General features: G+C 43.6%; 1 protein-coding gene across 2 annotated transcripts in view; it reads right to left on the bottom strand.

The window, feature by feature from the left end:
* Positions 1-18,871, bottom strand: part of FBP2 (fructose-bisphosphatase 2) — a 39,067-nt gene that overhangs the window by 1,604 nt on the left and 18,592 nt on the right. For both annotated transcript variants that reach the window (XM_059924480.1, XM_059924479.1), the window contains exons 4-7: positions 18,394-18,534; positions 9,631-9,768; positions 6,281-6,400; positions 3,053-3,246 (exon numbers count right to left, since the gene is read on the bottom strand). In XM_059924480.1, the coding sequence (XP_059780463.1) occupies positions 3,053-3,246; positions 6,281-6,400; positions 9,631-9,768; positions 18,394-18,534 (593 nt within the window). The remainder of the gene's footprint in view (positions 1-3,052; positions 3,247-6,280; positions 6,401-9,630; positions 9,769-18,393; positions 18,535-18,871) is intronic.

Here is an 18,871-nt window from a genome sequence, read left to right as displayed (position 1 = left end):
AGGAAGGTGATCTCCACGTCTTACTCTTCCGCCATCTTGAAGCTCCTAAGCTATCAATTGTCTTTTAACTATGTGGTGTATTGTTTTTATTTTGATATATTCACATCTGTCTTTCCTTTATATCTTGTGCTTTGTGTCTTTTGGTCCCGTTTAAGGTCATAAATATATTCTTCTTTATCTTTTTGCCATACCTTTACAGTTTTATTTTGTATGTTTAATTCTGAAATGCATCTGCAACATGTTTGGGGATCTAGGTTTTGGGTTGTTGTGTTTTTTTTTCCCCAAATGACTAGCTTATTATTCAAACACCAGTCATTCATGTCTCACTGATTTGAAACACCATGTTTTCTTCTTATTTTTAAAGAGTATCTATTAAAATGCTTCTCTCCTTTTGATGTGTTAATGGGTTTACCCCCCAAGCTGCTGAAGCTCATCTGCCCAAAATACAATAGAAACCAGTGAATGGTCCCACCTTCTCCAAGTGGGGCCAGACCTGCAGAGGGTACTTTGGGGGCTGCTGGAAAATGGAAAGAACAACTGGATTTCTCCTGAGATGATAGACAAAAGCATCTAAACTGGGAAGGCAATCAGGAGGGAATGAGAAACCAAGAGGAAAGGGATTCTCAGATCACTTCGGCCAGAGAGCCCAACTCCTTTCTGAGGGTCTTTCCAGACCCTGCCTATGAAAGCACTTGTCACCCAGGCACCATTGCACCAATGCCCTCAAATCTTTGATATGTAGCCACTGAGAATGGAATGTGAGTCCCATACTCTCCCCTGGTTTCCCGTTCTTAGATTTGATGTGCAGGGACCAAGAGACTCAGCTTGAAGAAGGGTAGTGAGTGAATGGATCTTTCCCTGAGCACCTACCACATTCATCAAAGCAACACAGACCATGATTGAAGGTGCTATCATCCACCTTCGTTTCCAAAAACTCCTTCTCCTCCTGGCTGTGTAGTCCTGAAACCATGTGCTCACCACATCAATTTATTCCTAAGAAGTGAAGACTTCAGTTTGAATCTTTCCAATAAAGAAAGTTTCTGATGAAATGTCTAATGAAGTATTAATAGCCCATTGGTTAGAATCAGAATTTTTCCTAGAAAATCTTTGTGTTTTGTGGAGGAAGACAAAAATTTTTCGATTACGTATTAAATTTTACTGCTTCTGTTACTGCTGCCAAGCAGAGGTGGACAGAGGAACACTACTGAATCCTGAATTATATCCAAATTGAAATCCATCTTTGGGTGGTATGAACTACTTTGTCCAAAGCTAAAGTGGTAAAGGAATGTTTCTTCCCATGGTTTCTCCTAGCCCCCACCTCCCCACCACTGCCTTTTGCTTTAATCTAATGCATTATTTAATGGATTTTCTTCTTTTTTAAATTAATTCGTTTATTTATTTTATTATTTTTGGCTGCATTGGGTCTTCGTGGCTGCCCGCAGGCTTTCTCTAGTTGCGGTGAGCGGGGGATACTGTTCGTTGCGGTGCGCGGGCTTCTCGTTGCCGTGGCTTCTCTTGTTGCGGAGCACAGGCCCTAAGCACGCAGGCTTCAGTAGTTGTGGCACACAGACTCAGTAGTTGTGGTGCATGGGCTTAGTTGCTCCACGGCATGTGGGATCTTCCCAGACCAGGGCTCTACCTGTGTCCCCTACATTGGCAGGCGGATTCTTAACCTCTGTGCCACCAGGGAAGTCCCTGGATTTTCTAATATTGAATCATTCTTGAATTTTGGAGTTAAGCCTGATTTTGTCCTGATGTATCTTTGTTTTAAATATTTCTGGATTTGTTTGTGAATATTTCATTAGGTATTTTTGGCCTCCAGGTCCATAAACATATATAGCAACTCTTGGAAAAGCAAGCTGAGATTTCTGATGCATATGCCACCCCATCCGAATCTAGACATAATTTGGACAAATGAAGGGTCATTAACCAGTGCATTGTGGTTGGGGCCTAGGATAGATTAAAATATTTCCTGAAAATATTAAAAAGGAAAAGTCAAGAGGTTGAGAAAAGTAGGTATTAATTTTTAAATATTAATTCCAATTAGCATGTGGCTTTGTCAATAGGTGACCACATTTTTCTATTAAAATAGTTGTTGGGGGCTTCCCTGGTGGCGCAGTGGTTGAGAATCCGCCTGCCGATGCGGGGGACATGGGTTTGAGCCCTGGTCTGGGAAGATCCCACATGCCGCAGAGCAACTACGCCCGTGAGCCACAATTACTGAGCCTGCGCGTCTGGAGCCTGTGCTCCGCAACAAGAGAGGCCACGATAATGAGAGGCCCGCGCACCGTGATGAAGAGTGGCCCCCACTTGCCGCAACTAGAGAAAGCCCTCGCACAGAAACGAAGACCCAACACAGCCATAAATAAATAAATAAATAAAGGCATCTTTCATCAAAAAAAAAAAAAAAAATAGTTGTTGGTTATCCAAATCATTGCTCCTAATAAAGGCTTGATCCAAAATTTTAGAATTTAATACCCATGAGATTTCTAACTCAAAACCTATCCACAATAAGACAAAAACTTCTAAGAAATTAAGTCAGCCATTTATATATTTAAATATATATAATGTATATATTTATATATCTTGAATATATATAAGTATATATAATAAGTATATATATAAAATATACATATCTATTTTATAAGAAAGGAAATTAATCACTATAGGACTCAGACACTAGGTTCAAATTTTAAGCAAACCAAGACAAATTCTTAACTGATCTCTGTACCTTTTGCCCACAAGTGGACAGCTGCTGATTACTTGGGCTGATAGACTTAGAATCACAACCCTATTTGTCACTGTTCATGACAGAAGACAAATCAAAGTTGTTCTTTTCACATGTGGGTTTTATTTTTAGCCCTTTACACTGACCACAGACTCGCCTCTGGCTTCTAGACTTGTCGTGAGCACTTGGCCACTGCTCTTCTGGATGTGATTTGGTGGATTTGCCTTTTGTTTCTCATCACCAGCATTCACTCACCTATCATTCATCTAGGGTCCTTAACAAGGTACAACACAAAGAGAAGAGGGCTTGAGGGGTCAGACTCACCACCTGCCTGCCTGGTTTTTCTGTACACAGGTGAGATATTCCTGCACATCATCCGGGGACCCTAGAATGAGGGGGACTCGTTGGTGAATGGCCTCAGGCTTCACGTCCAGCACAGGCTGGGTGCCTGTGGTCGCCATGCCTCCTGCCTGCTCGATGATGTAGGCCACAGGATTGCACTCATACAAGAGCCGGAGCTGCAGAGGAACAGAGTCAGGCAGACAAGTGTTGCAACTGGTCAAAATTCCCAAGCCATGCCCCTAAAGCTCCACGAGGAATTCCAACTGCTCAACTGCTGTCTCGTTAGTGCGAGTGCGTTTGCGCGTCTCAGCGGAGCCGGCTGCCCGAGCCCTACGCTCTCCAGAAGGCTGGGTGTCTCAGCTGATACTGATCACATATGCCTTTGGGGACACCTCTGGTTGATATCTACCTGTCTTGTGACCTTTGTGCTTATGAGAGCTTGGCCTTCTCACTTGGGAGTATGAGATCTAGGTACTCATTTCTCTTTGGTTCCGCAATGAGGTGAACTGATTCTGCGGGGCCCGGTTAAGAGCCTCTATATGCCAGGCCTTATGGCCAGTCAAGAGTCAAGCTTGGATGGGATCAGAAGGTCACCTCAGGAGTGCTGGCCAGTCTCTCAGGATAACCACAGTGTCCCGCATCGTGGGGAGGAACATCTCAAGTGTCAACTTGGCCGAACAGTTTGCTGGTGTTTAAATGGCCTTTCTTTTTGGCCCCTTACACTAAATTAGTTAACTCTCTCGTTGCGTGCTCTCTCACAGTATCCTGTACTTCCCCTTTCATAGCAGTCCTGACTCTGAAGTTTGTTTAACATCTGCCTTCCTCCTTGGACGCCCTCCCTAGAGGGCAGGGGAGGGGTCTGTCAAGGTTGGTCTTTGAGGCATCTCCATTCCTAGTACTGCCTGACATGTAGAGAGTGTCCAAACAAGGCTACCGTGTACATTGCACAGGGGCTCCCAGTGGAGGGCAGAAATGGGGGGGAAAAATCAGCCTGCACCTTTGTTTGTCAAGCCAGGTACATGGGTCCAGGGCCGAGCCTGTTCTGAGGAAGAAATGCCTTTCTAAAAGTCACTGTGAGAACTAGCAGGTGTCTGTTCTGTGTCCAGTTAGAATATGGTGAATTGAATTGAAATGGGCTGACTGAATGTCCTTTCTGGATCTATTTCTGTCATTATGTTCTGACTCCCTCCCCATCCCCTGACCCACAGCGGACACACACACACATCACATTAGATTCAGGGTGACATTCTAGCTGCATGCTCTGACTCAGTATCATACTATCTTCTCCTTCCTTCCCCCACAGGTACAAAATCTGTAGTTTAAAAAATTTTCTCCTTTTCCGCAACGAGCTTTCAAAGTGGTTGATCTAGCTCTGTGCAGCCTTTTTCTTTCCATTCTTTTCTTGAAATGCATCTGTTAAAACTACTTGGAGAAAATAGTTATATCTTGTGCTGATTTTTAAATTATTGTTATTTCAAAGAGAGGAACAAAATATCTCCAATCTGGGTTGGAGAGCCAGGCATCGAGGAGAAAGTAAATTAAGACTGTAGAGGGCATTTATTGCCATTTTGGGAAAACAGCATACCATGCTTTTGTTTGTATCATGTTGATTCAGATACAATAAATAAATAAGTAAACAAACAAACAAATAAATAAGCACAGCATTCTTGCATAAAGCTTGTCTCGGAGCCAAGGTTTGTTCTGACCTTAAAATGCCATTCTTGTAGTAAACGCATCTTAAAACACAATGTCCAGATCTTCATGGTACCTTGACCTGCAGGCCATGCAATCTATTTTTTTTCCACGATCAATATCTACACTGCTCTACAGAGACAAGCGCACATAGGAGGAGAACCCAACCACGCACCCACACACACAAATGTGGTCACAGAGACCTTGAGAGCTAAAACATGGAGGTCAGAAACCAATGATACTTTCAATACGGTGCTATGAATATAGATCTATGTATGCAATTATACATGCTTATGGAAATGTTTTTGTAATTATATGTGGATATTTTCAGACTCATTTTAAATCATCTTAATAATTAGTAATAATTAGTCTTAATGTTCTCCCCGTTGAGTACGTGGCAAGAGCGGTTCTACTTAAGAATTTCCACATTTAAAAAAAATATATAGGGGACTTCTCTGGTGGTGCAGTGGTTAAGACTCCACGCTTCCACTGCAAGGGGCGTGGGTTCAAGCCCTGGTCGAGGAACTAAGATACTGCATGCTGCGCAGCACCGCCAAAAAAAGAATTTCCACATCTTCTACCCTATCTCACTTAATACTCCGTAACACTTTTCTTTCCTCCAGCAGATTTATCTGTGACTCTTAGTTCAACCAGCAAATATAGGTGAGCTAAACACTCACGTGAAAAAAAATGCCTGACATACCAATCTGCATATTAAAATCTCCTCTCTGGTCTCATGTGCTGTGTTAGATTTCTTATCGTGGCTTTGAATCTGGCATTCCAATAATTCAGGTCGCCCATGCTGAGAGATATATATACATGTGGCTACTTGTTGGTGTGTCAGAGAATACGACAGGCCTTTGTCTGGATTTGTCTACTTACCTATGATTCTGTGACTGGCTAAAAATCAGACACCTTTCCATGGTGGTGTCTATTCAAAACAGATGCATTGGGATCATAAAGTTGCAGTGAGACCTTCCAGGAGCTACCTTTCCAGAAATATTGAATGAGTTCTGAGCAGAAGTGCTTAGTCTGGACTTTGGGAACTCTCTAGGGAATTTTTGGGTAGACCTCAGATCATCGTGAACCGCCTGAAAACATATGTAATGTGTATGTTTACATGTAATTTTCTTCTGGGAAGTGGGTCCATAAGTTTCATTAAATTCTCAAAAGGGTCTATGATGCAAAATCAGTTGCTGATGAAGCTGAAAGATAGACACAGCATGGGGAAAGTGGGAGATGAACACAGTTGACTCACAGTGAATTGAGGGGCGTGAGGCCCGCGGAAGTGAAGGCCAGTGACCATCACCAATAACAACAACTTCAGCCGCCTCCTTCTCCACACCTTCTACCACAGCCTCAGAATTCACTAATGGGATACAGACTTCGTTTCTCTTCCACCTGGCCACTCGCAGACAGACATGCCAAGGACAGGGCAGTAGCCAAAAAGCAGGCATGAGAAAGCGAATTCTGACTGGTTCCCTGAACGGGTTCAGCCAGCAGACAAAGGAGAGTTACCTTGCCCTTCGGATTTTTCTGGTTCGCTGGGTACAGGAAGATCCCTCCATAGACCAGGGTGCGGTGCACGTCAGCCACCATGGAGCCCACGTACCTGGCCCCGTAGGGAGCACTGCCATCCTAGAAGGCAGAGAGGGAAGAGACAAGATGCAGTGAGCTTAGCAATCACTCAGCACCTGCTTCAGGTCACACATCCAGCTGGTGCGACCTCTGCATTCCAGGGCCTCCTTCTTCCACCCACTAGCTTAGGAATTGAAAATATTATATAACTGAGCATTCCATTCATTAGGCACCCCCAAACCTCAACTAGTGATTGGACTCATTAAATGTTGGACTACTTAAAGTGAGAGACAATATGTGTCCTAAGACAGAAGCTAACAAGAAAAAAAAAAAAATTTTTAAAAAGAAAGAAAAAGGAAGTACAGACAAACGCCAACTGTTTGGCTGCTCCTTGAATCTCCTCCTTGGCCCCCAGAGTTCAGAGCACTTTTCAGCTTTCTGAAAACCAGACTCCCTTGAACCATGATAACTTCTGCACTTAGTGTAAGCAGTGTTTATTCACTGGCAAAATTATTTTAAAGAGCCTTAGAAATCATGCAAAGAAATACAACAACTTCCTTATAAACCTCAATTTCATTAGTCATGTAATGAAAAGAATATTTGTTCTGAAAAAAACAAAGTCCATAATTTCCCTCAAGTAGGGCATGTCAGGTAAGGCATGACTATCTGATGAAATGGTTTGGGCAGGTTTGCTTTTCCTCATTCAGTGACCCATCTGACATTTCTGTGTCTAATCTAATAATTCTCTGACAGTGCAGAGAAACACCAAAATTCCTCAGGGCAGATATCCAGTGTTTTGTGAGGCATCAGCCACAATAAAATGCATTGATTTCATAAGCATTTATATTCATAAGCCAGGCCCCTCCATCAGTCTGTGACGCCCTTGGGGAAAAGACTTTCTGCTTGATCTTGGCATTCCCTGAGCCCAGCCTGGTGTGAGGCAAAAAGTACGTGCTGGGAAAATACTTACTGAATTTCATTTACGTGAGATTTCTTGAAAGCACTACTTAGGTTGTTACTTTAAAAATTACATGGGAAAAAAAAAAATTACATGGGAGATTTTGCCTCCTCCATTTTATTCACACAATGATATTAAGTATATAAAAACACCTTCAGATGCCAATTAAGAGACTTCTCAGTAGGTAAAAGAACACAGGTCTGAATTAGACCAATGGCCATAGGGATAAAGAAAATGGACTAACTTGAGAGATATTTAGGAAGTAGAGTTGATAACACCAAGTGAATGATTAGACATGGGCATAAGAAAGAGGTAATCCTCTCGACTCACTCCCTTAATGTTGTTGGGAATGAGTATGATGGTTGAGGCAGTATGGATCAAGAGAAGAAGAACCAGGAAGGAGCAGGCTTGGGGGTGTATGTTTAGTGGGGGGTGGGGGATAGGAGGGTCAGAGTTGGACATGTGGAGTTCTAGGTTCACTTTCACTTCACTTTCACAAGAGAAAGTGAAGAACCCTAAAACCTCAACTTCCAGAAACAACTATTAACAAGATGGCACATTTTTAAGACATGTTATGCATACATACATACTATATATATATCTGTGTGCATAAATACGTTCACATATATATGTGTATTTTGTGGACATGTTTCACTACCAATATATAAAGAAGCACTTACCTTCCTAATGGATGAATAGATGCGTGGCACAATATTTCACTAGAATATTGCGGATGCCCCCAACCAATCCTTCCTGATGGATACAATACTTCAGTTGTTCCTTTGTTGTTGTTATAAACAATGCTGCAGTGACATATCCTTGTTCATTTATCTTTTTTTATTTGACCTATTAGTTCTTTAGGATCAGTTTCCAGGGGAAATTTAGGATTAACTAAGTCAAAAGATTTGAATATTCAATATTTGAAATCATATTGCCAGATTGCCACCCCCCGGAAAGGTTGTGGCATTTATGTTTCCTTTAACATTTTATGAGAGTGCTTATTTTCCCACACCACTGAGCACTATTCATCTGTTAGATCTATGCAAATCTCATATGTGGAAACAATGTTGCATTTTAATTTGCATTTCTTTTTTATTAGCATCTTCCCATTTGCTGACTGGATATTTGTTTCTTCCATGACTTGCACTATTGTGCCCTTTGCCTGGTTTTCTGTTTGGGTGTTCATCCTTGTATTTTGGTCCTTGTGTAGACAGACTGTTCACCTGTTGTCGGTCATATGTGTGGTGATTACTTTTTTTCTCAGTTTGCAACTTCTCCTTCAAAAAGATTTATGGGTTTTTTTTCATACGAGTTTGGTTTTTCAGTGGTAAAATAAGTATCTTCCTTTATGGGTTCTAAAAGAGGCGCATCTTAGTTTAGAATGGGAACAACCATGAAATCATCTTCAAGACTGGGAACTTGTAAATAATTTTGACTTTATCAACCTCACAATTCATATCCTGTTACTTCTGCCCTTAAGATATCTAACAGGTTTGTGCATGACAGCAAAGGAGAGGTACAGGAGACTGCACTTCTAAGAATTTTGCTTAAAGAACAAACAGAACAGAGAAAGAAGAAAACTCTCTAAAGCTTCCATTTAAGGCAGCAGAGGCAGGTCCCACCACCCTGTTGACTAACTGCTCTGGACCCTCTGGAATCCTGAGCTCCTTCTCCCTGGAGCTCGTGAAGGGCTTCCAGGGACAGCCAGGCTGGCACGTCACACCACTGTTTTTCCAGCCACTTCCAGTGTAGGTCAGACTTCACATTCTTGATCTGGAAATGCTCTGACTCCTTCCCACACCTGTCTTAAAAGCACTCTTTGTATGGCAGATATACATACTAGATTGTTTGGGCTATATTAGTAGCCACATGAAGTCCAGGACTCTGTGATCACACTGAGAGCCAAAGACCTTCCTAAAACTTGGAGTAAACCCCAGGCCCTGATATTAGAGCATATGAATGGTACTTTTGAACGTAATTATTCCACCTAAATACAAGTAAGTGACCAGAATCAGCACTGGTGGTAGCTCAGCAAAAAATGACAGGGGAGATGCTCTGGCCTGAAACTCTGGATTTTGAAACATTGGTCTCTGCCTTCTTCATAGACAATTTCTCCTGGAAAAACTCACCTGGGGAGTATTATCTATAGTACGTAAGTTTTAGCTATGAAAGATACTGATTGCTTATGAAGAAAGTCCGCCATTCTCATACGGGCCAGAGCCATAAACAGGGGCACCAACCTCTTTCAGCCAGGCCCCGACAGCCATCCCCGAATCAGGAACCCACTGAGACAGCATTCCCCCCACCTTCTGCCTTAGCTTTCTTCACTCACCTCAGGAAATTTCTTTTTCTGCACATATTCTGTGGTGGCAGCATCAAAATACTTGGCATAGCCCTCATTGAGGCTGTAGATCTTTCCTTTGTTTTTAATCTTGACATCTTTTTCCACCAGGACAAATTCACCAAGAGCCTAGAAAGGTGAAGAGAAACACCAGGAAGAAGAGACATTCCAGGAAACAGAAGCCAACAGCACACACCTCCAACAACCAGAGAACAGTAGAAGATGTGGGTCTGCTCAAAGAACCCTGGGGTTTGCCAGGTCCTCTGCAGCCTGCCCAGTGATGTTTTTATGAGTTATATAAAGAACAGTGACAGTGTGGACCCTGCACAGGCAGCTCAAGCGGTGATACAACAAGAAAAAAAATAATTCAAAGGAAAAAGAGGGAAAATTTCCTTCGTAACTTTCACCGTAGCTAGGTTACGCATTTGTAAAGAACCTAGCTGTATTTATCCCCCAAGTTCTCACCCCCGGTTAATTCCTAATGTTTTCAGGAAGATTTGGGCCATCAACAATGAGAGGAAGAACTTACTCAAACGGGATTTGTCATGAAGGTGGGGGATGCAGTTAGACCACTAATTTGTGGTCCAGTTATTTTTCTTTAATTTATTTATCCTGTATTTCCTATACTGTTTTTGCCATCCTCTTCCACATTCAGTTCAGCTTTTTTTTTTGGGGGGGGGGGGTGCCACACGGTGAGGCATGTGGGATCTTAGTTCCCCAACCAGGGATCGAACCTGTGCTCCCTGCATCAGAAGCGTGGAGTCTTAAGCACTGGACCGCCAGGGAAGTCCCCAGTTATTTTGTTTATCTTAACGACTCAGTGTTGGAAACCATTCAAAGTTCCTTGTATCCCAACTACTCTTATAGGGGTAAAGAGAAATCCCTTCAATCAGAAACTGTATTCGCTCAGCATGAGGAATAGTTGATAAAAAAATGTTTTTTAAATCCTCAGAATTAGAGTGCTGATGGTCTCATCCCTAGGAATGTAATTAGCTAGCTGCAGATTCACTTTGAAAGGCGGGATGTCTCTCTAAGTCACTAGGAAGAAAATCAGACCCTGGAAATCTAATCAGTTTTGATTAAACTTTGAAGACTGAGAAAGTAAAAATCCCCCAAGATGACAGCCCACAGCTAGAAGGCTCCTAATGAACATCTACAACACTCCCACAAAGGGACAAGGCCACACTGACCGTGTCCGAAATAAGACAATGATGAGGATACTCAAGTGTGAAAACAACTCGACACGCCTCTCTTCTGCCAAATGTGAGTGATGAGTGCTTCTTTACCAATGAATCTCTACCCTCATTTTAAACTTCCCACCTCCTACATACAAACTGAGATACACAATCATTCATTGTACCCACATCTAGACAACACCCAATCCAGAGCTGACCCTCTCTTTCTCAAATACTCCTTAGAATCATCAAGCAAAACCCCAAGTGCTATAATAAGCCCAAGCCAACCCCCTCTGAGCACGATGCCTCACGGTTCCTCCAGAGTGCCTTCTCCCTTGCTAGTAAACCAGCTTCTTATGTTGCAGGGAAGTACTTGATGGTCTCTGGATCATGAGCTTTAATAACTTGCTCTGGACATTTGTTGCTTTGGAACAGCTCAGCATGGAGTTCCACGTCCTAAAAGCACCCGAACTGTCTTTGAATAATTAACTTTTCTCATTGGATGCCAGTCTAAGAAGACTCTAAGCTGGGCCTCCTCTAGCCCAAGGTCAGGCACCTGACTGAGCTTAGCAAAATAGATACTCCTCCCTGGCATTTGAAACCTGAGCGAGAGACACAGCATCAGGGGTGGTGTCCAGACCAGACTGGCTGTCCTGTGGGACCGTTCCTGTGAATCCTGCTTCCCAGACCTGCCCATCTCTAGCCTGGGGCCTGAGCTTTCCCATTAATACAGTAAGTCCTTCACTTAGTTTAGCCAGGATCCTTTTCTTTTTGTTTATCAGCAAAGATCAAAGACAGATACTGTTGTCTAAATAATGTCTTCACTTATTTATCCACCCCAGGGGCTGTGGGTGTAGACACTCAGGCCCCTGGAGAGTTGTTCCTTATTGTGGGATGGAGGAACTGGCTGTGGAGCCTTACTCTAACCTGGAAAATAAATGCCTTTTTCTGACTGTGTGATCACTGGCACCCACTGAATATTAAAAGGGCCTCCCACAGCTTTGAGAAGAGGGTACCTGATTGTCAGGCACCATATACTTGTCACCCAGAAATGATATCTGCCGTTTGTAAACAAATGTCTTGTCATTGTGGCTTATACCACAATTGAGAGTTTGGTTAACGTGAGGTGGTCCCTCTGTGCCTGAACAAAATGTGTGCTCTGACAAAATCAAATTACCAGCCCTGCAAACTCACAGATCAGGCAGGCTCTTGTTGCCCCACCAAGGAACTCTGTCCTGTGAGGCCCTGCCTGAGTAACCTGCTGGCCACCCTCTATGGTTTTCTACCTGTGACAATTGCCATAAGCTGCTTCAACTTGAAGTCAACCTTTCAAACTAGTCCTCAGCTTCATACACTGGGTCCTTGCTCAAGTGTCCTTTGTAGTAGGGTGATGTGATCCAAAGGGTTTTCAGGCTAATAAAGAGAGCTCAGCAGAGAGCATGCTATGGTTCGTCTCTTCTTTCTGATGTGTAATCAAGCTGTTTGGCCTACCTGTATCCAGACTGGGCCCCCCTATCGTGACCGAACGTGGAAAGCATGAGCTGTGTCTCTAGAATCCTTCAGCTCGACCCCTGAGCCAAAGGCACCTCCCTACTACCCTTAGAACCACTTCAGAATGTTCTTGGAGATACTTTGCTTGTAATTGAGAGAGTTTATTCAAAATTGTCTGGTATAACAGTTAAGCACAAAACTGCCTGTGAATTGGTGTGCCAAGGCCAATTCCTCTGTGTGTGTGTTTATGTGTGTGTATTGGGGGGGTGGGTAGCGGAGGAGTTCCACACATACTGTTAAGGGAACCACTGACAGAAACTGCCCGCCCTGGTCAGGTACCATAGTAACCACTTGCATGAGTCATCTTACAACAGGAGGTCCTGGTAAGGAACATGGAACTAATAAGCTACCGCCAACCGGAAGAATTCGGTAAAGGTCAAAAAGAGAGAGGAGACCCCAATCCATATATATATCCTACCAACCTCCCAGAATCCTTCTTGCTGGAATCCTTCTTGGCTGAGCGATGCAGGTACCACCAGGAAGGACCCTCAGTCAGAATGATGGGACAGAGACAACCCCGAAACCAATCCCATTACCATAAAACCCAAGACTGTGAGCCACCTGGCAGAGCAGTTCTTCTGGGTTCCCTTACCCTGCTGCTCTCCGCCTGGGTGCTCCTTCCCAATAAAGTCTCTTGCTTTGTCAGCACCTGTCTCCTTGGACAATTCATTTCTAAATGTTAGACAAGAGCCCACTCTCGGGCCCTGGAAGGGGTCCCCCTTCCTGCAACAATTCAACCAAGCAATTCTCGGACACCAGCAATGTGTCTGAAATTCAACTCAATTCTGACACTATCTACACAGAGATAGCATCAAATTCTACAAGTTAAGGGTTCAGTCCTACAAGTCTGCCCTCTCCCGAAGTGGGGACACTTCAGACGCCAGTTCCAAACCCAGGTTGTCACCTATAATTCTGACCGGACATAAATCAGAGGTTCCCAGGATGAAACCAAGCAGGGCCCTGTGGGGTTCCCAGGTGTAGAGGCCTTTCTGTCCCCCATTTCTTGCAGGCAAGACTCCAGCCTGCATGACTTTCCCTGAGTTCCAAAGGGCAGATTCGAATAGTTGCTAATTAAGAAAGGAGCAGCCATGAAACCACCTAAGGTTAAGATAAAAGGCACCAGAGAAGCTCATCAAGATTAGGAGACCTGACCCCCTGAGACCCTGCACAACCCTAATCTTGTCAGCAACCCCACCCTTTTGAAACTTTGCAGAAGAAAGAATGCAAGACTGTTACTGCCTTGATCCTTATCACATACCTCTGACCATGAGCCCTGACTATAAGACCTCTCCCTATACCCCAGGGAGCGGGGCACAGTTCTTGAGGCGCTATCTTACTGTGTTCCCTCTTTGCCTGGCAAAGAAGTAAAGCTTTCTTTCTTCTCCATAACTCTGTCTCCACATTTCTGTTCAGCATCGGTATGCAGGAAAGCCAAGATTTTGGCATCAAGGACCTCTTTCTCAGGTCAGTTAATTTGCTACAGTGGTTCCCAGAACTTAAAGAAGCATTTTACTTACTAGATTACTGGTTTCTTATAAAAGTCTATAACTCAGGAACAGACAGATGGAAGAGATGCACAGGGAAATGGTGAAGAGCTTCCCTGCCCTCTCCAGGCTCAGTCTCAACCCAGAAGCTCTCTGAACCCAGTCCTTTGGGTTTTTATGGAGGCTTCATTACACAGGTATTATAGGCATGATTGATTAAATCATTTGCAATTGATTCAACCTCCAGTCCCTTTCCCCTCCTCAGAGGCCAGGGGGTGAGATTGAAAGTCCCAACCCCCTAATCACGAGGTTGGGTCCATTGGAAACCAGACGCCATCTTTAGGAGCCTTCCAAAAGTCACCTCATTACCATAACAAAAGACACCTTTAGCACTCTCAACACTTAGGAAATTCCAAGGGTTTTGGGAGCTGTGGGCCAGGAACCATGGATGAAGAACAAATATATGAGGAATATATTTTGGTCGTCTTGAAACCGTGCACCTCAGATTGGGACTTGAACCCCTGTGCCAGAACTCGAACACAGCCTAAACCCAGATTGGGACTTGTACCCACACTGCTAGGACTCAAACCCGGCCAAAACCCAGTCTTCCAACTGAGATCCCACATCTGGTTTCAGCACTTAATGAAGCTCATGTTCTTGATGTCTCATTGCAGAAAGAATTCAGTGAGGGACAAAGTGATAGGTAAGAAGTGGATTTATTTTATTTTATTTTATTTTTATTTTATTTATTTATTTATTTGTTTATTTATTTTTGGCTGTGTTGGGTCTTCGTTTCTGTGTGAGGGCTTTCTCTAGTTGCGGCAAGTGGGGGCCACTCTTCATCGCGGTGCGCGGGCCTCTCACTATCACGGCCTCTCTTGTTGCGGAGCACAGGCTCCAGACGCGCAGGCTCAGCAATTGTGGCTCACGGGCCCAGTTGCTCTGCGGCATGTGCGATCCTCCCAGACCAGGGCTCGAACCCGTGTCCCCTGCATTGGCAGGCAGATTCTCAACCACTGCGCCACCAGGGAAGCCCAGAAGTGGATTTATTTATAGAGAAACACTCCACAGACAGAGTGTGGACCATCTCAGAAGGTGAGAAAGGCACCAGGGTATGGGGTTGTCAGTTTTTATAGAGGTGGGTAATTTCATAGGCTAATGAGTGGGAGGAGTAGTCCAGCTATTTCAGGAAGGGGCAGGGATTTTCAGGAACTGGGCCACCACCCACTTTTTGATCGTTATGGTCAGTCTTGGAACTCTCATGGCACCTGTGGGTGTGTCATTTAGCTTGCTGATGTGTTACAGTGAGCATATACTGAGGCTCAAGGTCTAGTGGAAGTCGACTTGTCTGCCATCTTGGACCCATTTGGTTCTAGTCAGTTTATGTCATGTCCTCGGGCTATGTCATTCTTTCAAAGGTCGTGCTCTGTCCCCTTCCCTCCTGTTTCAATCTGAATGATCAAATATATGTTTTTCTTATAAATCACAATTATCACAGCCTGAGTGTGACGCTTGGCTCCACTGCTACTAGCATGACCTTGGGCAAGTTACTTACCCTCTCTGTGCCTCACTTTCCTCATCTGAAAATGAGAATAATAGTAGGACCTACCCTCACAGGGCTGTTGTGAGGCTTAAATGCATTAATATATGCAAGTTGCTTAGAACAGATACCTATCCACCACTTAATAAGCACTGTCTAACTGTCAGCTACTATTCTGAGAGTATTATTGTAACAGGGAAGAGTTAAATCAGACTGCATGTTCAATCTGTTTCTTTGACTTTAACCTCTGCTTTTCGTTGCTTCTGTTATTATAATCATACATAATGGACTGCCACAGGGAACCCTTACCCTGTGGCTGAATGTTAAACTAAAGTGCCTTTGCTCAGCTCACAGGGAGATAATCTGACCTTGACCACCTGTGAATGGCTGCAGAAAAGAAGAAATTAACACATCCCCTCCTGATGTTGGCCAAGACAGGCAAAACTAATGGCCTCTTTACTTCACTTCCTCACCTCCTCCCAGTCTCTGTTCTATAAATGAAACTGGCATCCAGACCCCAGTCAGATAGTTTTTTGGGGACCCTAACCTGCCATCTTCTCGGTCTGCCGGCTTTCCAAATAAAGTCGCTATTCCTTGCCTCAACACCTTGTCTCCCAATTTATTGGCTGTCGTGCAGCAAGCAGAACGAGCTTGGGCTCAGTAACATTATTTGTGAACTACAGATTCCTGCTTCTATGAAAATAAGGAGAAATTAGAGCATCAGTAAACCGACACAGCAATGAGTTTTGCTCTGATGGGTTTATATGTGAAAAATTTAGACTTTAAAAGGTACCAGATGGACTTCCCTGGTGGCGCAGTGGTTAAGAATCTGCCTGCCAATGCAGGGAACACGGGTTCAAGCCCTGGTCCAGGAAGACCCCACATGCCGCCGAGCAACTAAGCCCGTGCACCACAACTACTAAGTCTGTACTCTAGAGCCTGCAAGCCACAACTACTGAGCCCACGTGACACAACTACTGAAGCCTGTGTGCCTAGAGCCCATGCTCCGCAACAAGAGCAGCCACAGCAATGAGAAGCCCACGCACCGCAACAAAGAGCAGCCCCTGCTCGCCGCAACTAGAGAAAGCCCACGTGCAGCAACGAAGACCCAATGCAGCCATAAATAAATAAATAAATAAATAAATTTTTAAAATAATAAATAAATAAATAAAAATTTTAAAAAATAAAAGATACCAGATTTCCATACTATAAAGTTTAGTTTAACTGTTTTGAAATTTGTAACCCCCTTCCATCCACTCACATGTGAAACAGGAAAGAAGGGGGCAGGGCACAACCTTTAAAAGAATGACAGAGCCATTGAGGACACAACAAAAACTGGTTAGAACCAGTTAGGCTCAAGATGGCAGAAGACTTGACTTCCAGTGGACCTTGAGCCTCGTTATACGCTCAATGTAATACACCAGCATATGCTAAATGACACACCCACCAGCACCATAACAGTTCCAAGGACGACCATAAAAGGCCAAAAAGTGGGCAGTGGCCCAATTCCTGGAAATTTCCTCCCCTTCCCCAAAATAGTTGGAATAACCCTCCCACTCGTTAGCCTATGAAATTACTCAGCCCGTAAAAAGCTAACCACCTCATATTTCCGGGCCTCTTGCCTTCTGAGATGGCCCACACTCTGTCTGTGGAGTATGTTTCTGCTTTGGCCACTCTCACTTTCCAAGACAACCCCATGTCCTGTGGCCATTCTCGCCTTTTGAGACGGATTCTGTGTATGGAATATGTATCTCTCTAAGTAAATCCACTTCTCACCTATCACTTTGTCTCTCACTGAATTCTTTCTGTGATGAGACATAAAGAACCTGAGACCTGAGACCAGGTGTGTGATCTCAATTAAAAGACAGTGAGTTCAAGTCCCAATCTGAGTTGTGTGGTTGTAAAGTGTAAAATCCTGAAATGTTTGTCTAAAATGTTTGTTTGATCAGTGCATTATCTCCCTCCACTGCCTAGAATGGTATTTGGGGACACACTAGATGCTCAATAAACATTTGTAATTTCAAATTAAGTTGAAATACTGAACAACAGCTTTTGCTTCACGGAATACTGGAAATTTTGAAATGGACTTTGGTCAAAATTATTTGAGTTTTCACAAGACCTGATTATATTTAGCAAAGTAGTTCACAAGTCATAAGCAAAGCATCCAGCATTTAAAAGAGAAATTCTATAAGTTACACATATTTTCCAAAATTTCTCCTGAACATTTTTAATGTACATTTGCCATGAAGGCTCACCCTTTATTTTTGAACTCTTGTGTCTTTATCCAATTATTTCGTCCTCCAAACAGCGTTGTGCTATCATATTTTTCATCTACCCAAAGGTTGTGCTTCTTCCCCTTCTGCTACTGAGCATTTTCTCATTGTGGAAAGTGTGGAGAACAACACAGAATCTGATACAATAGCTTTCTACCAGTCACTCCTCCCATTGGGAAGAACATGTGTATTAGGGGAAGTCCTCCAAACTGGTGTCCAGTAGGGTAGCCACTAGTCACATGTGGCTATTTAAGTTAATTAAAAAGAAATAAAAATTAGAAACCCAGTTTCTTAGTCACACTAACCACACTGCAAATGTTCAATGGTCACAGGAAGCTAGTGGCCACCGTAACAGGCAGTATAGATTACAGAACATAGCCAGTCATCACAGAAAGTTCTATTGGATGGTGCTACTCTAAAGAAACCATGCTTCTGTCTGGAAATTGGCATCATTGGGATTCTTAAGTCATTGTATTCCCATAAACCAAAGAAGTTGAATGCATTTTTTGGTCATAAATTCCTTAAGAACAGGGCCTGAGTTGCTACGACTGACTCTGTAGAACCCCTCAAATGCCTTCACTTGAACAGAGGTCCTTAATGTTTTTAGATGATTCTGTTGGCTCTCCAAACTAGACTCTCTGGCCCCCAAAGCAAGTATTAGGAATGACTAGGAAATTATCTCAGACAGGCATTAAAGCACAAAGGCCCATACGGCCTTATTGGGTACCTACTGGGTCAAGCATGAAGAGGTCCACTCCTTGCCCAGTGGAAAGAGCCACCAGTGTTGCACTTCCATAGAGTGCATAGCCCGCGGCTACAATGTTGCGGCCCGGCTGCAGGGCATCCTTTTCAGAAGGCTCATCCTCTGAGGTCTGCAAAAGAGAAAAGGGAAACATTACTGTCTCTGGAGAGAACCCTTTGCCAGAGGCCTGCATTTCAGATCTACTTGAACCACTGAAGGAGACGCAGTTCTAGAATTTCAAGTCACAGCAAATGCATCTGGAGGACACACGTTGCCATGTTAATGAATGGTTCTAGCTGAACCATTGCAAAGGCCATTCTTGGACTTCTCCCTGTTTTCTGAACCTATTTGTCTCCATCCTGCCAAGAACAGCACCCCAAAGTGCTAAAACTACACCTTCTCTTAAAAATCATAAGCCATGCTCCTTGATGATTATAACGACCAAGGTCATTGAGCTCTGATTTTGT

The sequence above is a fragment of the Balaenoptera ricei genome, chromosome 6 (assembly GCF_028023285.1).
Source record: "Balaenoptera ricei isolate mBalRic1 chromosome 6, mBalRic1.hap2, whole genome shotgun sequence".
Classification (NCBI taxonomy): domain Eukaryota; kingdom Metazoa; phylum Chordata; class Mammalia; order Artiodactyla; family Balaenopteridae; genus Balaenoptera; species Balaenoptera ricei.
Note: the sequence above shows the minus strand (reverse complement) of the source record. Positions and strands in the feature narration are given on the sequence as shown.